This window comes from Clavelina lepadiformis, chromosome 2 (assembly GCF_947623445.1).
Source record: "Clavelina lepadiformis chromosome 2, kaClaLepa1.1, whole genome shotgun sequence".
Taxonomy (NCBI): domain Eukaryota; kingdom Metazoa; phylum Chordata; class Ascidiacea; order Aplousobranchia; family Clavelinidae; genus Clavelina; species Clavelina lepadiformis.
In genome coordinates this window covers 21,363,257-21,386,712 of record NC_135241.1, presented here as the reverse complement: position 1 = coordinate 21,386,712, position 23,456 = coordinate 21,363,257, and the positions used below count along the sequence as shown (strand labels likewise).

At 34.8% G+C, this 23,456-nt stretch overlaps 4 protein-coding genes across 4 annotated transcripts; 2 read left to right on the top strand and 2 right to left on the bottom strand.

The window, feature by feature from the left end:
- Positions 1 to 306: 306 nt before the first annotated feature.
- On the bottom strand, positions 307 to 6,573 carry LOC143447098 (uncharacterized). Its single transcript, XM_076947033.1, has 19 exons — positions 6,384 to 6,573; positions 6,173 to 6,258; positions 5,912 to 6,023; positions 5,567 to 5,780; positions 5,276 to 5,429; positions 5,105 to 5,160; positions 4,959 to 5,022; positions 4,728 to 4,837; positions 4,494 to 4,575; positions 4,162 to 4,298; positions 3,875 to 3,985; positions 3,688 to 3,759; positions 3,466 to 3,601; positions 3,134 to 3,320; positions 2,817 to 2,980; positions 2,543 to 2,695; positions 2,174 to 2,335; positions 1,371 to 1,518; positions 307 to 1,222 (listed from the first exon to the last, which is right to left on the bottom strand). The coding sequence occupies exons 1-19, from the start codon at positions 6,499 to 6,501 to the stop codon at positions 969 to 971; spliced, it is 2,520 nt and encodes an 839-aa protein (XP_076803148.1). The 5' UTR covers positions 6,502 to 6,573; the 3' UTR covers positions 307 to 968.
- Positions 6,574 to 8,435: 1,862 nt separating this feature from the next.
- LOC143446645 (dynein regulatory complex protein 10-like) lies at positions 8,436 to 12,469 on the top strand. Its single transcript, XM_076946384.1, has 9 exons — positions 8,436 to 8,682; positions 8,986 to 9,197; positions 9,440 to 9,660; positions 9,812 to 9,960; positions 10,112 to 10,237; positions 10,331 to 10,453; positions 10,720 to 10,844; positions 11,638 to 11,755; positions 11,953 to 12,469. Exons 1-9 carry the CDS (start codon positions 8,587 to 8,589, stop codon positions 12,067 to 12,069), a joined length of 1,287 nt encoding a protein of 428 aa, XP_076802499.1. The 5' UTR covers positions 8,436 to 8,586; the 3' UTR covers positions 12,070 to 12,469.
- Positions 12,455 to 16,972, bottom strand: LOC143446644 (splicing factor ESS-2 homolog). Its single transcript, XM_076946383.1, has 11 exons — positions 16,769 to 16,972; positions 16,420 to 16,588; positions 15,783 to 15,897; positions 15,401 to 15,532; positions 15,167 to 15,311; positions 14,951 to 15,041; positions 14,420 to 14,659; positions 13,699 to 13,858; positions 13,259 to 13,401; positions 13,063 to 13,178; positions 12,455 to 12,894 (listed from the first exon to the last, which is right to left on the bottom strand). Exons 1-11 carry the CDS (start codon positions 16,886 to 16,888, stop codon positions 12,811 to 12,813), a joined length of 1,515 nt encoding a protein of 504 aa, XP_076802498.1. The 5' UTR covers positions 16,889 to 16,972; the 3' UTR covers positions 12,455 to 12,810.
- Positions 16,973 to 17,570: 598 nt separating this feature from the next.
- Positions 17,571 to 22,785, top strand: LOC143445923 (sedoheptulokinase-like). The gene is made up of 8 exons (XM_076945327.1): positions 17,571 to 17,679; positions 18,685 to 18,850; positions 18,994 to 19,176; positions 19,285 to 19,477; positions 19,638 to 19,813; positions 20,050 to 20,130; positions 20,299 to 20,505; positions 20,960 to 22,785. Exons 1-8 carry the CDS (start codon positions 17,602 to 17,604, stop codon positions 21,289 to 21,291), a joined length of 1,416 nt encoding a protein of 471 aa, XP_076801442.1. The 5' UTR covers positions 17,571 to 17,601; the 3' UTR covers positions 21,292 to 22,785.
- The last annotated feature ends 671 nt before the right edge of the window (positions 22,786 to 23,456 follow it).

The window sequence follows — 23,456 nt, the reverse complement described above, 5'->3', positions numbered from 1 at the left end:
ATATCCTTAACAGTTTGTAGAGTCCAGCTGTATGAAGCTACCTATAAATCGCCTTCTCAAATAACTCTACCAGATAACTCAATCTTAACTCGTTACACGTCTTCAACCCGAGTGAGCAATTAGATGGAGTAGGCCTAATGCAGTTGAACATTAACATATTTCGCGTAAATCGCTAGGTTAACTGAGGAAATTGCCATATAGTCCGCATATAACAGTTAGCAGTAACCGAACATTTTTCTAGGACTCGCTTTCTTCGCAGGTCTCATAAAATGAGTAATACTGTGTACAATAAGTATTCATTAACAATGACTCGTAATGCCGATTTATGTTTACACACATCATGACAAAGGACAGTTGACCAAGAAGGAATGCGATGAAGAACAAGAACACACATAGGCAGGATTGGAACAGGACTCAACTTAAAAAATACTTGACACCATAGGAACAATTTGCAGTATAAACTGAAAATAGGGGTTCTCAAAGAATTAGGAATGACATCGTTTAACTTACAAATAACACAAAATGATCTCAGCCATGCAAAAAAATACTACTTAGGAATGTTTAAGGTAAATTACGGCCGAGTGTTGAGGATTTGGGGAACGGGTAAAATAAAAATTAGAGTAGTCAGATAAGAAGAAACCAAAATTAATTACTAAATGCCAAAACGAAGGTAGTTGACTATCCGGTAAGGTAACTTATAAAAAATATAGAAAGATAAATAAAATGAACGAAATTAAGAAAATTAAAAAACAGGAAAACGGATTAATTACGCTAACTATATTCATCACAGTGAAATAAAGATGTTATAAAAATATCAGCATAGAATCAGTACTGCTACAAATTCAAGTCATCTAGCGCTCAAAATCAACCTGTGACATTCAAAGAAAAACTCTTCCTAACTACTCACAATTGAAGAGGTTAGAGCTGAAATACCACAACGTGCAGAATCTATCCCACTCCAGGCAGAATCAAGCAGTCCCAACCGCAGCAATCACAGGCCTGGCTTCCAGAAGCTTCGCTTTACCACTGCTTCTACGTCTACCACTGCTTCTCCGTCTTGAGGCGGCTTCTGGGGCGAGAGGTGAATTGAGTTCATTCACTTGTAAAGCTGATATCGGTGGCCGGGAGATACGACGAGCTGTTGGCCGACGTTGTGTAAGTGGTCGACTTGACGAAGGGTTAACTCCAGCGGTAAGAGATTTTCTCTTTGATTGGCGTGTGTCTGTGAATTGAGAAATAAGTAGTATGATGACTTGCTTTTAAAACAAGTTTAGCATACAAAAAACTACTACTACCAAAGTATAGTCGAAATATAGAAAAACTTCTTATGCAAAAAAGTAAACTCAAGATATTGTGACATGCCGCATCACCTTTCGGTCTTCTGCTGGAAACATTATCCACAAACCCAGTGAGAGAGTGAAGTTCTTCTCTCAAGCTGGTGGCGATGCCGTTTAAGACGACCGAGCGCTCCCTGGTCTCCTTTTGGACCTCCGCAATTCCATCCAAGATCTCTTGATCCTGATGGATTTTCAAGATTATTTTTAATAAAATGTTACAATAGAAATAGGTCAAAATTATAATATCGAGTTTCAAAATTAAACTATCAATTTTTGATATTTTTATCCATAGTTACAAGAGATGTCAAAAATTCACTTTGAATTATAATAATAAACTTTAAAGTATGAAAAAACTACAAAAGGTTCCAGTGCCAGTCGCTGGTGGTTCCTAAGCTGCAGATAATGAAGTGAATAATGCTGCAGATTGATGGAAGGAAAAGTGAAACAGTAAAGAAACACTGAAATTAACACTAACGGAGAGAACTAAAACAACATAGATCAGACAACGGCAACTGTAGATCATAAGACATATCCGTAGAAATTGATATCTGGAGAAAGTGACACTTTTAGGTTTCATGAAAGAAAAAGAAAGCACAGGACGACAAAGTTTGACATATCTCAGTGGTCCGACAAATTAAGAATTACGTCTGAATAAACGGACGACAGATGGAAAAAGCAAAAAAAACACTAAAATCACATGTCCAGTAACAAAGGCTTGGATATCAATGATCACCAATGTCTGTAGCAGATCTCGCACTTAGTTCACTACAACTAACAAAACAGTATTGAAAAATGAGAGAAAAATTGATCAAAGATGCAGTTTTTAACTTTCCAACCTGATCAGCAGATTTCTTCTCCATGTTGATGCAGACCTCCCATGCCTGAGAGAATTCCTCCTCCAGTTCCACGAGTTTATCGCAGAGGCGATGTTGGTGATGAGAATGAGATTCCATGTCTGCTTGCAAAGTATCAATGTCTTCCTGCAGCTCCGCACACGCCTGGAAAAAGAGACTACGTGAGCACTCCTCCCCAATACAACCTTAATTTGCTGCTTCAATATTTCAATAAAAATTTCATGTGAGGCGTATCTTTCAACTGTTTTAAAACAACTCATTACATCTCGCTGTGGACGAAATCGACATTTTAGTCTCCATTTTTGTCTTTATTAATTTTTGAAATTAAAAATAATGATAAAATTATTTTACCCCGTCGAATTTGTTTCTACTGTTCGTCACTTGCTCCAACTTGGCTGCAGTGTGATAAATATCGGCTTCCAAAGCTTTTCGTTCCTCAGCATGAGAACTTAGTTGCTGCAAATCTTGTGCACGAACTTCCTTCATTTCTTCTTTAAATTTTTCCTGCAAGAAACATTTATTGAAGTATTCAATTTTTGATCTGTGTCATAGAATGCCATAATGAAATCAGAATAGTGAAAGGTTATCTTTTTACATATGACATCATAGCTAATGAGCGGCATACCATCGGTTGAGATAATTTTTCTATTTGCGTTTTGGCCCGTTTAATTTGTTCATTCACACTTTTTTCTTGATTCCTAATGGCCACCACTTCGTTCTTCAGTTCGGAGTATTCCTTGCCATGTTCATCCAGTTCCTCATACAAACGCTTCACCACAGGCTGCTTCTCTGTATAAAGTATCAATAAGAATTCAGTCATCAATGCAATGACTAGTTAACCAGCTGAAACCAGTAATTCATTTTGTTTAATTAAAAATAAAACACATTTGGTGCGAAAGTTGTCAGCACAGCAGAATAACTGACACAGTTTCTTTAACTTGCCTTCAAAGTATTCTGCCTTGCGAGTTGTCTCAGACTCAAGTAAGTTGACGCTGCTTTTGAGTCGTTCGAGGTCCATCTGCAGAGCCGACTTCATTGTACGAAAACCGCTCTGTGCAACCTCAAGGCGAACTTCCAGATTTTTTATATTTCTCTTGTTCTTATCTGTGTCTCGGACTAAAAAGAGTCCCTAAAAATGGTTTTACTTGCCAACAAATAGGAAAGTAACACTAAGTAATATATTATTTGATTAACAGTCATAACAATTAACCAGTAATTAAAAGTTGCTGAAGAAAAATTTGATATAAAACAAGATGCAGTGTTTGATAGAAAACCTTATCGGTTAATTTTTGATGTTCTATTTGTGCGTCTTCGATACTCTTTGACATTTCATTCATGAACATAAGCTGTTCCGTTCTAAACGTCTCCAGAACTTTTTCAGATACATCTCTCATTTCTTGGACCTTTACTCTAAGAACACAACAACCATTCGGCATAAGCAAAGAGTTTTACTTCCTCTATTGATGGAATTTTAACAAAACAAATGTGTAACTCACTTTTCTTGTCTTTCTTGGTTCAGATTTTCATTATAATCATCTATCTGGCTATTGTAGGTGTCCACGGTTGCTCTGAAATAAATTGATATGAAATTTAAAGCAACGTTTGATATATTACAATGGTGTTTAATTTGAACTGTTGTATGAAAGTTATTTCTTACGTAATTCAGCTTTTACAGTGACTTACTTGTGGTTTTCTTCAAGAACAATAATTTGTTCTCTGTAATAAGCATTACTTTGTGCAAGTTCAGCTGATCTCTCAACAAAAGCAGTTGTCTTTTTCCTGATTGATTCCAAACTGAAATAAGAAGAATGTGGTAGTTTAGGTATAACAATGATCATTGACCAAAATACTTTAAAAGTAGCATGCCAAGGACAATAAAGATGAGTAAAGAAGCATTAAGTAACTGATAATTGTCGCATACATAAACCATATATAATTAATTAACAGCAAAGAATATAATAAAATCTTACACAAGGCTGGCTTCCTTCACTTTCGAAGAGTTCCTGTTTTTCATTCTCCCAACTTCTTCTGTTTTATTAAACATGACATCCTTTTCTTTTGAGATTTTTTTATTTTCTTCTCGAGCTTCAATAATTTGGTCTTGTACCTTCATAAATATGATAAATATATGATATGATATTATGATAAATATGCTTCATGATAAAAGTTTAAAAGCGTGATTGATATTTTGCACAGCTGGGAACAACAATATTTTAAGTAAGTGGGATGCTTAAGTAAGTAAGTAATTAACAATGTAGGAGTTAGGAGTAAAAAATTAACAGACAAATGTAAGTAAGTGTACCACTTTCAGCTTCTTCTCAAGCTCTTCAATCTTTCCTTGATATTCTTTTTCTTGTTTGTTCTTTATTCCTTCTAAAACCTCCCTACAATTAGTGCAAAAATCAGTGAACCAAGCAACACATAAGTAAAAAAATTCTTTTAAAAGAATTTAAAGGAAGCAGAATATATTTTAAGAAGCTTTTTTTGAAATGTATGTAACAAGAGTCCGTTTAAAGATCAGCAATCGAGTGCTTACTTTTCATTAAATAATTTTTTGTTTGCAAGTTTTTCTCGATCAATTTTGTTGGAGAGTTTTAAAGCCTGCATTTCCAGTCTAGCATGGGAATTTTCCAAACGGCGAACGATCTATACAGAAATTTGGTATTAACATGAACAAATCATATGTTACAAATTCCTATAATAAATGATGTTTGTAACAGGTTGAAAATGCAAATGATTTCAGTGGAATAAACATAATATACATTACCTTCTGTTCATCATCTATCTTTACACTCATTTCCATTGTTTTATCCAAAATTGTGTCAGTAACCCTATGACAAACATCATAACATTTTGTGTCTTCATAAAATCGTATTAAAAACAAACTATTCAAAGCAGCTAATTCATCTTCACCGTTTTTCTTCAACATTTCTCTCCTTTTGGACTTTGATGGCAACGTCTGTTTCGCCCTGTTGATTGAAATAACTCTCTAAATCAGCAGACACTACTGTATTCTAGTTAATGCCTTTTTGGTACACTTAAAATATCTTCACAAGATAAATATTTTAGTGGTTCGGATCTTACCGCTTGAGACAAGAGGTCTTCTTTTGTTGCTGCAGCTTCCTGTTTTTCATTTTCCAGATCTTCTGCCAAATTTTCAAGACCAACATCAATTTCTGAAGTTTGTTGCTTGAGATCACGGTAAGCATCACGACTCTCATTCAACGAAATTTTCTTGCTAAAATTTCAAAGAAATACTGCAGGTTAACACCAAGCTTATTCATGTGTCAGTCAATGACGCTTGATGTAAGGCTTAAATTTTATCTCACCAAGTCTTTATTATTATGAAATTTTTTCCACCGAATGGAAACATACTTTGCCTTATCTGACATTCGTTGGTTTAACTGTGCGATTATCTGATCATGTTCCTTGCGAATTCGGTTGCATTCAGGTTGAAGTTTGACATTCTCTTTAGTAAGAGTCTCATATGTTTTGTCAGATTTTTCTGTTTTTTCCGTGGCTAACTTTAAACGCCTCTGCAATGATGTCATTTCAGAATGGTTTCCCATCCTCGCAGCAAGAACAGCATCTACATAAAAGCATTATAACTTTTCAAACCAACAAAGCAAGCACCTTTGAAATATTAAGAATACACAAAGAAGGCATTGATTAAGGATGCGTTAATTGAAAATCAAATGATGAGTAGCCATAGCTAACAACCTTCCATCTCCTTGGTATATCTTCCAGGTAGTATTTGAAGAGCATGCCGTTTTTTACTTCCTGCAATTGTTTCAATCTCCAGTTCATCTTGTAAAGCCTGTCGCTCTATCGCCTGAAAAAAAGAGGTTATAAGAAAGCCTTTTCAACGATTTTGCAATAACATAGCAACAGGTATGTCGTTTGGTAAAAAATACTTAAACAAATATAGCATAGGACAATGGATGTCGCAATCAAACGAAACATAAAATAGTTTAAACATACAAGCTCAGATATATTTTCTGAAAGAATGAGAAATTCTTTTAATTGTTCTTCATCCATAGCTCCACTTTCTTTCATGGTTTGATAAGCTGAAACAAAAATTTTGAGACCATCACAAAGTAAATTTAGGTTAAAATAGCACATTACATAACAAAACATGACATTATCTGTAAACTATCCAGGCAAATAATTTTGTACACTGAGTAGAACTAACCCAGCTCTTCGAGTTGTTGGAGAGCAGCTTCAACATTAACATTTCCAGTATTTAACTTGCCATCTCCCAAAACTATCACATCAGAACCATCAATCTGAGATGGTTCTCCACCATTCATTCTGCCACAATGGACCTAATCAGCTATTTGCAACCCAGTTAGCAAGATTACGGTTTGGGAAACTAGAAACTGTTAACTAAAGTAACAAGCTTTTAAGTGCTTTGTTCAATACCCAGTAATTCTTATCACAATAAAACTACCGAAAATAGGGTAACTTTTATAGGTTAAACTTTGTTTAGAACTTATGCTTGTGATATATTTAACTGCTATTCTATAGTAGAAGGCATGGTGCACAAAAGCATGACACTCAACAATGTACATATTGAACTTCTTTGTGTTCATGCCAATTTATAATAAACAAAGAAGAATTGCAGTTTTAGAGCACACTGTCACACCAAAAGTTTTGCGCACGTTTGATTTCTTATCAAAAACTGTCACACTTTCCAGTTTGGCCTCTATCTGAAATTTTAAATCATTTACCCAACATTTTTAGGTATACTTTACATTTTAGAATTAAAAAAGTGACTTTATAAAACTAACAGTAGCCTACTGCAGTATGAGCATTAGCCAATAGTTAAGCTTATTCCGTTAGCCTACACCAAGCTTGGTTAAAAAGAGGTAAGGTTAATGGGTCATTTCATTGTCATAAACATGAACTCTATAATAACTGAATAAGCTGCAATAAATTGAAATATGAGCAAACATTGATTGAAGAGCAGCAACATTGAACTGAGGTCTAGTAAACAAGATTTCAAGTAAATAACCACAGGATATCTTTGTATACTAGATCCAAGCTATTCAAATTGTGACGTCATTTGGTTGTGCACTTGTATACTAGACCCATGATTTGTACCATAATTTATTGCAAAAAAATGAGAGTTATGGTGTCATCGTTCCCTGTAAATTGTACTGTGTAAGGTACTTCAATCTACAATGTCACACAATTTTATTTTAAAGTCAAGCTACAAAGCAGTAATTATCCATAACCGGGAAAAAATCTATTGAAGTTACCACATTTGACGATATTAAAACTGCCATCAAAACTGTCTTGACAAACGAATGCCATTAGCGTTCTGTAGCTAAGGGAAGAAATTTGACGTTAAATGACGGTAGAGAGCAAAGTTATATCCGAATATTTCTAAAATTCTACAAATATATAGATTATTGCACTATATTATCCCACTTTAAAATAAAAATGTTTTTTTAAGGTATTATAGAGATAAAAGTAAAATCGTTTTAAAGTAAACAAGGCTACTACATTTTTTTAATTAAAACGTAACTTTGCGTTACATTTGCCTTTTATGCAATAATAACGTTGTAATTTGGGATAAAAGAAGATATATGATAAAATAAATATGCAAAATTATCGTTAGGATATTTAAAAAATGTTTAAATTTATTGATAATTTTGAAGTAGAAAGCAAAACAAGAGTTACTTGACCTAGACCTTTTCCAATAGTATTTCATAATTTTATTTACAAGATTTTCATGTCCCAAACCTAAGATAACCACTAATAGCGCTACAATAAGTTTCCAAGGAAACCTGTGCAACACCATCATTCTAATACCCTAAGCTGCAAAGGTTATAATTTAAAGGGGATCTTAAGCTTATTAAGTATTACAAAAACAAAAAAATAAAACAGAACGGTTTAATTTTATATTAAGTTGAAAGCGAATATTTTATCACTAACCAAATCATAAATTGGCTAGCCTACAGTAGCTTGTTTTTAGGTAGTTGCAGTTTTTAGGCAAAACCAGAGACCTTAATAGTGAATAAGAATGAAATGCAACAAATTTATAAAAAAATTGTCATATGTCTGTTCTTAGTGTTATTTGTACCTTGTCGTACATTCTATCCATATAATGCATTTTAAGCATTTCGTTTTCTTGGTGGCAGCAGACTTCGATGCCTTCAAGGTCCTTCGCCACCCCACTCCAAGCAACTGTTAATATTTGTTAATTTGTAAAATTTAATTATTATTTATTTGAATGACGAAAATTTTTTATCTGTTTTGGTGAAATAGCAATTTGAATAATGCTAGTGAAACCACTTGAAAATTGCTAGATCAAAGACTGGTGCAGATATGCTAACAACGCTAACATAAAAGAAGTTTTTCAAATTGAACCAGAATTAAAATAGGAAAAGATGACAGAACTTTTGCAAGCACGTAACGAAATTTCTCCTTTTAATTCAAAGAAAGGAAAAGAAATGGCAAGAAGTAACAGTGCAAACAGCCAACAGGTAGGCTAAATGTAAAGACTAGCACATATATAACTGTATGAGCAGTGAATTAGTAAACATCAAATAACCTGATTTCGTAAGATTTTATCCTATATATAAACACCTTGCACCTCTGGTCTGGTTTTGTCATTATGTTCAGCTTATTTTGGCAATTCTGAAAACTAAACTATTTTTGACAATTAATACCCTAGTAGAGTAGTTGATGGCTTTTTTGGATGCTGTACTTAAACCAATACCAGATGTGAATGTAGTGGCTTAACGTGTGGAAGTATTACAAACTTTTAATATTTTTTGCTGTTTTAGGGTGCGTCTGCCGCATTGAGGATATTGGAACCAGCTAGAAAGAAACTAGCAACCGTTGAAACTCAACGAATTATTGAGTGTTTGGATGAGTGCATTCGTAGACAAGAATTATCATCTGCACTTCTATTAATTGTTATGCCCAATGATGAAAGACTGGAACAATTTAGCTTGGGACTTGGAGTTGAAATACTTACTGCTTTAAAATCACACAGGTAAACCAACAACTAAATATTGGATAAATATCTTGTAATGTAAATCATTTTCAATTTATCTATCATAATTAATATGATTATGGTATGCATCATCTTTTTAAATCATTTACTATGCCATGTAATAATTTTTATGAGATTAGTTTATAAAAGTTTCTTTTAAACTATTTATCAAGAGCTTCAAAAGTAAACCTGTGAATATTGTAAATACGTTCTGACACTTCTTTTAAATGCCAAACTGACAGAACTTTATGTCGGCTTCTGGATGAAGCTTTTATAAATCCAAATGAAGAAAGATTGAAAGCACTCCAGGTTGAAGTTTCCAATTCCTGCAAAAATATTCTTCGTATGTTCCGTGAAAATCCATCAGCAGCGACATCAATAAGGAATGAACTGGTTGGTGAATATGCAAAACTCGCCGGAAAGCCGCTAAAAGATGCTCTTGAAATGATAAAGAAGTTAAATGGTAACCTCTGTTAATATTTGATACGGACAAAAACCCTTTTTTATCAGTTTTCCATCAGAATGTAGAGAAAATTGTGTAAAAAAATGATTTCCTGTTAATTTGTAGATAATAATTAATTGGCAGTTGTTAATGAAAACAATGTAATATTCAGAAATCCGCGCCATGATGCTTGAACGTCTTTTAACGACACCAACTGAAGAAAAAGATCGAGGAAGATATTTACGGCAAGTAACTGAGCGTGAAAAGAACAATGCCACAATCATTGACAAACTTCAATCTCAGCTTGATGCAGCAATCGATGTGGGTTCATCATTTACAATAAATCTTATGCTTGGATAATAATAGAAGCTCTGGCTACTTTTTTATTGATTTTATTTTTTTTGCTTGATTCATTTATATTTCTGTCGTGTTAGTGTTTCTATTAATCTTGCAACTGTTGTCTTTTCAATAGGATAAAGAACAAGAAATGGGAAAAAGAAATGAAACAATTCGACGTTTGAAAAATGATTTACACCAAATAGAGCAATTTTCTGAAGAACATATCAGACGAACAAAAACTGAAGCCGACAAGCAACAGGTTATTGTAAAATTATTCTGAAATTACAGCAATTCGCATTTGTATTTGATACTTTTATTTGATTTATTAAACAAACGTATTCCATGTGTCTAGTCAGCAGATATTCGAAGTTGTGAAAGCAAACAGTCTAAAATGCAAACAGAAATTGATCAACTTCGTGATCGGCTGAACAGAATGGTGCAAGAAGACAGAGAAACTGAACAATCATTAAGAAAGGTGAGAATCAAATTGAAAATTGAATATGAACCAAAATTAAAGCTCGAGTTTTGGGACAAGTTACAGTTATAGTTACTTTAAAAAAAACTACAGGCAACATATTTAACAATAACATAATAAACAGGATTTGTTTCAACAATGGCAGTATTCATTTAATAATTTAAAATCTCGGTGATATTACTATAGTGTAGAACGGAATAGCTTAGTATATTTACTAACTTTTTTACCAGCACACCAGACAAAATTTTACACATGTTTTTGTTTAGCGTAAATTCAAAATAGAAACTGAAGTGGAGAACTGGATCAGCAAATATGATCAGGATATGGGCGAGAAGCAGGATGAATACGAACAAATCGATGAGGTTTATACGGAAGAAAAGAAACAACTCAGGTTGGGAATTTCAGTAACATGTGAAACGAATCATAATTTGTAGCAGGAATAAATTAACCAATACAGTAGAAGCCGCTCAATTTAACTACCTTGTAACACCCAAAGCCGCTATAGCCAGATAGGGGCCGACACAGTATGGTAAGCTACAAAGGAACCAAAAAACCAATTTTGGTTCTTAGCTGCAGGTTTTATGCCAAGAACCTCACTCAAGAGTTACATCACCAGGGTGAAATTAGTTGGTCATGCTACCGGTATGGATTGACATCAACTGTCACCCAAGCAAAAAACACACATATGCAATATGGCTTGAAGGGTGTTACCTGTGAAAATAATGGTAATGCCCAGATGTAACAAAGCAGTGCATGCAGATTAAAAATTGTACGAAACGGAAACGATAATGTGGTCATAATATATGAACTTTGGTTGAAGGGAGATTTTTGTAAATCCAATGGAAAAACTCAGGGCCGCACCAAGTTATATATAAAATGCAGCTAGTTAAAAGATACATGGTTATGTTAAGCAGGTATTGCTGTACTTTTGTTTACATTGTTGGAGCAACAGTGTATATGAATGTAGTGGCTAGTTTAATTCTGTTACAGTTAAATATTCCCAGAAGGTACCAGCAATCCATTTCTTAATGGTTATACGATGCAACTTTTAAACTTTCATAATATCATGATGTTTAATTTTTTCACTTTCATTTACTTGTACTGTGCTAATTGAAGTGATTTAAAGCTTTTGTTTACCATTTTTATTACCGTTTCATTTAGCAAATAATAATTCAAATTTCCAGTGAACTGGAGGAAAAGTTCAAAGTGCTTGAAGAGGAGTATGACAAGATCATGGAAGAAAGAAGGATCGCTCGAGAAGAGAAAGAAGCAAAAGAACTTGAACTTGCTCACATGATGAAGGTAATTGTATTGAATGACTGTAAACTTGTGCATTGGTTTTTGTGTCAACTGTTCTGTCCCGCAAAATAAAGTAATTTTCTTGCACATGAATGATAAATTAATGAAATTTATTTTCTTGCACTTACTTGAAGTTTAAAGTTCTTAAGATAAAAAAATACATTTACTTTAGCTTCAAACTGTTTGACTCATTTTTATAGGCCGCCATCACCATCCAAGCATTTTTTCGAGCTTACAAAGTCCGAAAATCTCTCAAATCAAAAGCCAAGAAAGGTGGAAAAGGTAAAGGCGGGAAGGGAAAGAAAAAGAAGAAGTGATTTATTTCAAACAAGCTGCGTTGTATTTGATTACTTGAAATCTGTTTATAAACTTTTATTGTAAATTACAAAGCAAAACTCTCTATCGAATATTGTGTCATTTACACTCTTTTCCAATCCCTCCTTAAAAATACATTGATCCGTTTGTAAGCATTTCTATCCCACCTGAATTACTGTAATCTGAATCATCATCAGAAACAATAGCAACAGTTTAAAGCTTTTACACTGGTTGAATACCACTACCCAGCCATTTTATTGGCCTTACCGTAAAGGAATGTGTTTAACTGTCCCGACTTAAATGTGCTTAAAGTTGAATTTACAGAAGTTCCTATGCTGGAATCCATTGTATAAGAGTAGGGGCGTATTATTTTCTTATATTTAATAAAAGAATACAAAGGTTTATTGTTTTCCTAGCAATTTACTGGCAGGAATGCATGATCTCTTGATATGACACATCGCAACTCGTAATTGCACTGAAATCAGAATCTTGTAAAAAAATTCTGCGGCAAGTTTGAAACAGCAACGGGTTCACAATCACTAAGTCTTTGGCTGAACATTTTGCAAAATCAAAGTTTGTTGTAAACTCTTGCCCATGGTCTGACAACACCTCAGGCCACTCCACGTGCCACTACATCTTCTATATCCATCATCCCTTGGGTAAATCCCAAGCTTGTACATCACCGAGAAACTCTTAAGATGAATAGTGAGTGTGACTTGAAAACAATTTCTCGTAATGTCAACCTAGAAGAAGTCGGCGGCCAATTTCCTTTTTTTGCTTGGGATGTTCAGCAGGTTGTCTGTGATGTCACCTTGACTTGGAGTATTCTGTTTACAAATAAATAGCCAATTCGCAAAACTTCACAATCTACTGTATATCACATGCTCAGGGTTTTGAATGTGGTGCAGTCAATTAGCAGTGACCATAACTTGCCATATAACATATATGATAGCAACAAAGCTGCATTTACAAAAGTGAAGAACTTGAATAAATACCTTTGGAGTTGTTCGCAATCTTGGAGTGGGAGTCTTTGCCAATGGAGTGTCATCTCCAGCAAGTCTTCGTTGCGGCGGCGTTGGTGTGTAACTCGCTTTTAAAGCTTTATCAGTGCCTTCAAGCCATAAAACAATGAAATGACACAAATAAACAAGCAAACATGAGACACCAGCTGTATATTAAGAATTTTCTTACCAAGGTTGAACTTTTTGCTGACAAGGCGTCTTGCAGCTGGAGAGAGTGTGTTTAATCTCTCCGACCTCATGACAGAACCCATTCTGTTCGGTGTTCCCAGGAAACTTGCCTTCATTTGTTTAAGAGCAGCTTGTTTTTTTGCCCTGAAACAACCAAACAATTTTAAGGCAATTTTTAAGCGGTACTTGGTCAATACATAGTTTTAGTATTATATATTGGACACAAAGTCAATTGAATCAAGTTTAATTTTATACCATTACGTAACACTTGTTGATTAATATATGTCACACTTATTTTAAACTATACTGATTATGAACTAAATTGTAAATCATTGTGTAAGTAATTTTCATGATATAGCCCACCATTGATTCTACCAATGGCCCACATTACTTTGAGCATTTTAACTTCACCATAAACTCAGGTAATACACCAACACCCACCTGTTCTTTTTTGTATTGGCGTCCACCATTTGGTAAGTTAGCTTATCCCTTTCGCTATCTTCAGGAAATCGAAATGCTGGACCGGGGGTGACCCCCCCTTCTAACCTTGCTGGAGTGCTGCCAATTTCACCCCAAGTCATCAGTGGGGAATCGTTCACGCCTATGACCAAATAATGAATGCATAACATCGACAACAATGCAAACAAATTGCTCGAATCTAAGTTTATCAATGATTGTGACAATTAATGGGACAATTAATTATTATTAGTAGACCAAGAATTAAAAAATTGGGCATTTTTAAAAATATATGTTTGTAAGATTTACCATTCCTTAAAGTGATTTTTTTCTCTATAAATGCCTAAGTTTACAATCAAACTCAGTCTGTGTCTCTTCAAAGACAGACTTTAAAGTTTCATTTTCAAGATCAAAATGTGCTTATTCTTTTAAAAATCTGTTTGATTAGGTTGATGAGAAAAACAAAACAAAAAGTATTGCATCGACTTTATCTACGAACCAATTCTTACTCTTTTAAACACTAAGAGTCGAAATTTGCAGCAAAATTACAATTTTTAATTGCGATTGGAACCGGTAAAAATTTGGAAATCGTTCCATCACTAATTATGACTATAAAGTACACAACAACCACATTTGCAAAATGTAACAGACTTTATATCAGGTAATGTGTGTATGTATGTGTGTAGCTGTGTTGTATACACTGTACCTGGCATGGGGGATGGTGTGGCCACAAAACCGTATCCACCCACCCTTGGAGACTCCTGGGGTATAACTGATTTGCCATCATGCCCCACTCGTTCACCCATCAAGTTATTCTGTTCTTTAGCAGACTGCGCCAACTTTGCTTGATGTAGAGTGTTCTTAAATGGGTCGTCGTGAAATCGGGTATTTTCGTGGTTAATCAAGCGTGGCTTTTTGAATACTCCATCATCTTCGTTTTCAATTCCTTGAAAATAAACAAGACATTTATTAGCATATGACAGTAATGGTATGAACTTTATTAGACTAGTTGGTAAAGTTTTCTCTAGCATGAGCTTTTGCGGCTACATAAGGCTACTACATCGAATTTCCACCTTTTCAAATGACTTAAACTATCACAGCAATATCACATTCAAGAAACTTATTATCAGTAAGTATGCTTGTTTGTAGTCATGTACAGTAGTAGATCAACCTGCATTACAACTATGATTTCTCTGTATAGATTGGATATTCATCACAAAAACTGGTTAATTCATACCTTCAGGATAATACATGAGAGGATTTTTAGTCTTGTATTCCCACGTATGGATAGGAACCGTTGCACGTTCCTTATTTAGAGCTCTAGTGTCCTACGACACACAAACACCACAAAATTTAGAGAGAATAAATACGATGCTTGTCTTTATTGTTTAGGTAAAGGTAATGACTGCCAAGTTGTTTGACAGCGCCAACGCTTTAGTATATGCCTCCTTACTTTAATTTCCGATGAATCACAACCATCTGTAATGGCGAGAGGTTTTGAGCTGTCTTCAAGTTGCAAAATTTCTTTTGTTGTTTCCGCATGTGTTTTTTCTGCTTCATATAACCAGGCGTGCTTCTCACGCCTAGCTTCATCTGTTCTGTGATTATGAAGTTGACATCAACATGAGATAGTGACACGCCAGAACTCAGGAACCAACGCAGTAATTACGAGAAAATATGCTCTTACTTCACCATGATGGTCTCAAATGATTCATTATCCTCGCTGGTGTATTTTGACAGAAACTTGTCCAGTGAAACTTTTTTGTCATTTTTCTTTACATCTTCCTCAGACTCGGGCTCATATGCTTTTTTCTTGTATCTGTAAGACCAGTTCCGGCAAACCAAGAGAGAATGTAAATAAATTCACAAGTCAATCACAATGTTAAGAAATTTACTGAGCAACTTTGTTAAGAACTATGTATTTTGCTCATTAGACATCGTCAATTTTTTAAGCACGTGCAAATTCAAGCATATGATTTACAATTTTATACATTAATGACTTACTTAGCATTTTAATGCAAAACATTTTAGTATAGATTAAAAAAGCATTGACCTTATCACATTATTACCCCAAGTTATTGTCAACATCATCTTCAAATTTCTTTTCTTTTCTACTCATCGAAGGATGAGGTGCATTTGTGAGTGGAGTTTCAAATGAAGCAGGAGATGGTAGAGGAGTATTTCCTGCAAATGTTACAAATTGTAACGTTAATGAAGCACAGATATGCTACAATGTACAAGAAAAGTTGGTATATTAGTGAATATTGTCAATTTTTGACTTCTACAGGTAATCACTGCCAGTTATTGAGTGTTTAGAAAGACTATCGAAGAAGTATCATGGTATGGATGGCAACTCGCAGAACTTTTATCTTCGCACTGAGGAAAGTCTTTGCATGATCAAAAGTTGATGATGAACTAAAACTAGGCGATACTTGTTTTTGTGCATTTTTATTTGTTTTTCTACTTTTATATGATATTGCGGCATTGCCTGACTTGGGTCTATTCAGAATTAAACTGGAGCAAGCGTTGCCGTGATCAAGAGCGTTACAAAGGCAGAATTACTGGCTATTGAACATGAGTTTGTATCATTGTACAGTACATCATATGCTTTAACTGGCTGCAAAACTGAGTAAGCAACAAAGAAAAGTAAGTAGGAAATCTACGACCCGCATTGTTTAATACAGTTCAAAACAGAAAACGTTTTACTGATGAAAGTTGCTGGAGTATCACCACGAGGTCCACCAGCAGCGTATTTGAGGGCGATTTGCCTCATTCTCTCAAAATCTTTTTTCTCTTCAGCAGCCAGGTATTCCTGCTGATCTTTAAGTTGCTCATGATCGGGGAAGAAATCACGAACAATTATTCGTTCCACATTCTGCGCAACAGATAGTCTTACAATTTGCTCACCACGTTATTCAAAAATATTTTAGTAACATACATTCATCTTGATAATCATTTAAAGCCGAAGTCGGAAAATTAAAAATCATTATTATACATCTTGCTCAATTACGCAACATATTTTCATTTAAATCCTATATCTAGGTACCATGGGTACCTCAGTATATGTCTCCTCGTCCAAAACTTTCTTCTTTGGGCGAGTCTTCGTTTCTTCTTCGCCAGCTTTGGACACAATTTCAACATCTTTTGATGCTGATACTGCTACTACTTTATCCATTCTAAATCACCGTCACTGTCTTCCAGACTTTCAGTGAAAAAATACAAGCTCTTGAACAGAATAAAAAGAGTACATAAAACAAACTAGTAAATTACTTATAACCCTTCTATAATTACATATATTCCACAATACATCGTACCACCACATAGGCTACATAAAACAGCAACAACAAAACTACAAGCTAAACTGAGTTGACACAAGCTGACTAGCTTACGTTTCGGAAACGAAATTTCCCCTTTCCGCTTACATATCAAATATCCCTATTCTATCGACATCTTATTACAAAGTACAAGACTTATAAATTATAATATGAGAATTTGATAAGCGTTTTCTCAACAAAAGCAAATTTACATTTCCTAAAATTATTTTGTTTTAAAATAATTATTTGGTTTCATCCAATATCATTTTAACGGCGCTAAATTTAAGGAATTTGGAAGCTACAAATTTGGATAGTTTTTACGCTTGTTTTTCTCTTTGCAAAATATTTTCTGTTTTTGTTGCAGAAACAATATGCAAATTTACAAACATAGCGTTTATTGCTACAGTATTACTTACATCCAAATAAAAGCATAAAACTTAGATCGGCCTCAAGATAAAATTATCTTCATTTGGAGTAGTGTTTCGTAACTGGGGGTTACCCAACCTGAAGACTCACACATAGTTATCGTTTTGGACGAAATAGTTTATCAGCGCGATTGGTTTTGCAAATTAAGATGGGATACTTGCTAGGAATTGACATTGGCACCACCTCAACGAAAGCCCTAGTTATAGATGAATCGCACGCAAGTGAGGTTAGTAAACGTTTGCCATGTCTTTAACACTGACGTACAAGACAAACTTTTGGTAGCCACCAATGACTGAACGGCATAAAAATTGAAAGTTATATATATTTTAGTACATTTCACTACTTTAAACCGTTGACCGTAGACCACTCTTTAACCTCTAGGGTCTTTGTCTCTTTATCTTTTAAATTTTATGCATTCTAATTTATTTAATCTAACCACTCATTTTAATCTCACCTAGAGCCATAACCACAAACATCATACACACACCAACCTGCTAAGTTTGTAAACTACATTACAGAATATGCACTCCATTTGTCAACCTCTTTGAATTTTATTGGAAAGTTGTGTGTAGAATGTATTCACTACATATATATATATATATACGCTACAACATTAGCTGCTTGGCAAACACATTTTGTAGAAAAGCCAAATTGTGTCTATATTTGATAAATGGATTCACATATTTGTGCTATATGGTGCTATTCTCATTGCTTTTTATTAAAAAAAAAAAACAAAGAGCAGACTACTCAGTTTGCAAACACTAAGGTACAAAGGGACTCACCATATTGCTGTAGTAAAAAAATAATGTTTGTTCTGGCTGGGAAAAACAACAATGAACCTTTTTCAATTGATGTCCCTAGAATGGAGTTTTTTTGCGATTTTCTTTAACCACCCAATTCTTGTGCACTTGAAATATTCATTGTCACTTTAATCAAACCATGTCACTTCATATAATTACTTCGACTGTTAATATACATGTTTTCAATGTTAGGGAACATGCTCTCTACATCTTCCAATAGTGTACCTACCATCTTTTCAACACAATTCTTTTATTGCTATCTTGCATGTTTTAAGCTATTGGGCTTTGCCGCTTTTTCCTGCTGGTTAACTGTTCGTGAGCATGTGTTTCATTGTGCTATAACTACAACAGTTAGCATCCTAACTTTCGCTTCGGTTAATGTTTTCTACAGTTAATGATGAAACAATACAAAGCAATACAATCTTTGACAGATACTCACCTGTCACTCTTGCTATGCTGATGCTCAAATTGATATAGAGAAACATGCCAATTACAATGAACAAGATGTTAACAAGATTGTGGCATCCATTAATGAAGTTCTGAAGAAAATAAGTTTAGATCTTGGTACTGATAAAATGGCTCAGATATCTAAAATTGGTAAGCTTTTAAAATATGGCTGATTCTGAGAAATTTTAGTTCTGTATTGTCCTTGTTTCCTTTGATTGAATTCTTATAAAGTACAATGTTTGTACAATGTTTTTTCACGATAAAATTGTGCAGTTTCCATCTCTTCATCATAGGCATTTGTGGTCAGATGCATGGCTGTTTGTTTTGGAAGAAAGATCATATATCAGCTTCTTTTAGCACGTTCATCGAACCAGATGATGTGTCAAACCTTATAACATGGTTGGATGCTCGGTGTGATGTTAACTTCATTGCGTCTCTTCCTATTTCTAAAACCTCACCCATGTCACTAAGTACAGGTAATGGTTTTAGTTTTGCATCAAAATTACACTTTTATCAACAAATTTTTTGATTATAATATGTTACGTACAAGTTAAAGTCTTTGCTACTTTCTTACATGGAAATAGGTTTCGGATGTGCCACCATTTTATGGCTTAAGAAGAACAGGCCAGAGTTTTTAATGAAATACGACTGCTCTGGGACTATAGCAGATTATGTGGTCAGTCGACTTTGCCACTTAGCGGAACCGATCATGTCTACCCAGAATGCTGCCAGCTGGGGCTATTTTGATTCCCATGCTAAAACGTGGGATCGAAAAGTGTAGGTTTTTTTTTATTTTCAAGTAGGTTTTCACTACGAGCAATCGTGAAAACTTTTACCTGCGTAGTAGTTTTTATACTCTTCTGTAAAGTATTACATGCTGTCACTCTGATATTTTATCATGTGCCTCTTATTAATACTTTTGTTTTAATCCATTTAGCATGGAACTGGCAAATTTTCCAATGCATTTTCTTCCAAAGGTCATAACCCCTTGCACAACAATTGGACAGCTGAAGAATTGTTTGCATGGAATCAGTGACAATGCGACTGTGATGGTTGCCATGGGAGACATGCAATGCTCAGTGATGTCGTGTAGAATAGTACCTGGTGAAGCAGGTTATTAAATAAGCATTGTTTATACTTAGTTTTGTAAGAGCTTACATGGTAATATAATTAAAGGATTTATACAAAATTTTATACCTACCTTGTGTAACCTGTGTTATGTTGTAATATTATTTCTTAGTATTATTTTTTATGTTTCCTTGATTGTTTTTGGTTTTTATGCTATTTATTGTTTGCTTTGTACTTGCTATCTGTTGACGTATGATCAAAGTGTTGTTGAAATTTTAAAGTGATTAACCTGAGCACATCGGCCCAGCTTTCCACCGTACTAAAGCAAAGCGACCAGTCTCGAGTCAAGCCGGATAAGGAAGGTGATTTATCTAAGTCATTTGTTTCTCTTTTACATTTTTTGTTTTAATCCTTGAAGACAGGTCAGAAAATTTTAATTGTTGATGAAATTGACATCTGTTATTTTAACCATTGATCCACATATGTAGTCATGGTATCATCAGGTTAATATTTCATGTTTTGTTTATCAGAAATTGGAAGGTTGCCAAATCCTGTAATTAAAGTTCCTTACTTTGGCAATTATGATTTAATGGCATCTGCATCTTTAAATGGTGGAGCTGTATTTGCTAATTTTGTTGAAATGTTAATGAACTGGACTCGACAATTTAAACCTGATGTAACTGTAGATGAGATTTACCAGCACTTGCTAAACAACAACCCCGACCCAAACCTGCAAGGTATAATATATTTTTAGATTATTATTCATTAAATTATATTGTTACATTCATACGAATAATGTAGAAGTTTTTGAGATGTTGTGAAACGGTAAAGCTTATCGGTAACGCAACTTAATGTTTTATGAATTTTTTAATATATTTTAAGTTTACTAAGGCATGCTGGCTATTACAGAACATTTATGTTACTTGCATATTTGCATTTCTTAAAGTTGATTAAGTTTTTAAACTATTTTTACCAAATCTATAAATTTTTGCAATGAATGGTTTACAAATTTTTAAGAAGTTATAAAATTTTTGGAAACCTACGCTTTCAACAAACTTCTTTTTACGTACTAAGTCAATATTATTTGGCAAATTCATATTCATATAATTTACACTTTTAATCAGTTTTTCACAAAAGCAATGACCTTATTGCAGCAGCAGAAATTTCTCAAAAAAAATACTAAAAACACAGGTTCCATCATGAATTTTGTTCCAACTTTGAACGGAGAACGTCACCAACCTGAAGCGACCGCGTCTCTCAATAGTATCAAGCGATCAGGTCTAAATTTTCCGACAATCGCGCGCTCTCTTGCCCGCGGAATTTTAGAAAATCTTCGATCTATGTTTGAGGCCGGCGTCGCTTTGGACGGAATTCGTCACCTGTGGGCGTGTGGGGGCGCCTTCGCGAAAAATCGTTTGTTTCGTGAAGAGCTCGAAAATCAGGTGTTCAATCACGTGACTGTGTCATTTGACCGCAACGCTGATGCCGCTTATGGCGCAGCTTTGGCTGCAAACGAGCACTGAATTCAACGTTTAAGTTTAATTCGGGAGATGATCCTACGGTCCACGAACATCTCAATTCAAAAATTAATCAATTTCTGTTTGCGATGCATGTGAAATGTTTGTTTATGTTTTGATGTACTTTGTCCGGAATTCACGTGCAATCCTCTCATCAATTCTGCAGCTATTTTAAATCATTGTATTTTCGTGCAAATAATTGCAAAGATATATTGTTGAAAAAACGTTTTCGAAATCGTTGTTGTTTTGCCACTAAATACCATATTCAGCTGTAACCACGACAACTGACATAATAGAGCAAATTATGAAGCGATATATCTCTGGAAGTATAGGCCATCTCTTCAGAAGTATGTAGAATAGATACCGGTTCCAATGTGGCATTGTCTCTGGGTGGTTTATCGGTCTCGTAGTTCTTACACGTAAATTTATTACCAGCTCACTGAAACCCGCTAATTTTCCCGACGTAAAATGACTTTTTTCAGAAAGTATATTTTTCTGTATTTAGTAAACGATTAATTTTAGCTTGCTTGTCAAAATCGAACGTCATAATGGTGATTGTGAAGAGACTTCCTGTTATGTTCCTCATCGTCTCTTTCCGGATGTTGGAGGTGTTGTGAAAATAAAGGAGCGATCCTCCATCTCGCCAACGCCTCCGCATCCTTTTCTCATCGTAATGGATTAAAGGCTTTAAGCGGTTACGGAATTGAGTTTTTAATAACGGTCAAATTATCCTGTCTCGATCATTTAATCCCAAAATTCGCTACATTTTCTCCACTTCTGTTAATTTGAAAATCTTTTCAATCAATCTGCAAACGCGTTCTATCAATTACTTAAATTCGTGGATTACCTACTGTGATACGACACTAAAATTATAGAATTTGGGCGTCTAAATGTCAAATTACTGTTAACACTCAGCCAGCACATTAGCTGTGTTTGGTAAACAGTTGCTTTACTTTCTCGGTGTCCCAGTGGCCTATAAAGCCCGACGAACACCTGTGCTGCAGAGCTCGCTCTAGACCATTTAGCGGCCATCTGCTTGTCCAGTGTTCCGTGTGATAGCTCAATTTCTGAGGTGCCGTCAACTAAATTCCCTACTTGGCAATGTTAAATACGTTTTAAAATCCTATTTTGAAAAATCAAGATGTGCAAACAACAGAAACGTCACTTTTCCTCTGTTTTATGATCATTTAAACGTGGGAAAAGGAGACTGAATCTCCGAAATGTTATTATTGTTTACTCTTTACAGCTCGAAGCTGTAAAAAAATCTTTATGGAAAAGATAATATTTTAGGATATGTGCATTTACATTTTGTTAGTTATAAATTTTTGGCAGGTTTTGTATTTGCTATTTTTCCAGGGCCTATAAATTGTATGCGCCTTACACTTGTCCATGAAATTGTAAGAAACTCTTGTACAGACAGATTTGCGTGGCGAGTTTTTAACTAATTGCTGTGTGATGTATATGACGTGTGTTGCCATTGGTTGCAAAAGGGCGCATTCCCGCTCTGATTTCAAATTGTAGGGATTCTTAAATTAAATAGCTCATAGTTTGTTGTTTTTGCTGACCACGATTGACGCGCTCCTCGATTGTTGTCGGCAAGTTGCCACAGTATTGTCTGGAAATTAGAAACTTAAACGTTTATGACTAACATCTTCGGACAACGTGCCGGACCTAATTGAACTCTACCAGCGTAAACAACATTTCCCTTATGACGGTATAATAGAACACGTTGGCAATGCCTTTTGACGTCAAAAAAGGTTTAAGAAAATTGCTAAATTTCGGCAAACATTTTGCGGTTGTAATAATGCTTGTTTGTGGGTACAACTAGGCCTGAATATAACTTGCCAGTGTCGATCGAAAAGGACGAAATGTTTTCCTTGGTCAATTTGTTTTTGTTTCGCGTTTTGACAAGCGAGTTTTGATGACCCAATACGCGCCCTGACAACATTTTTTCCTTTTCACCTCTGCCAGTCCGTAAAGAACTGAACACTCAAAGCCCTGGTTTTATTACATGCGGTCGCTTTGATCCACACAATTTAGTCTCGGGACAGGTGTAAATGAAAACGACTCTTTTTACATTGAAATGTCTTGAATACTTTAATCGTTTGCTTCCTCCATTTTCAAATGGAATTTGTCGACATCGTTGGATTTCTATCCATCAGTTGACTCAA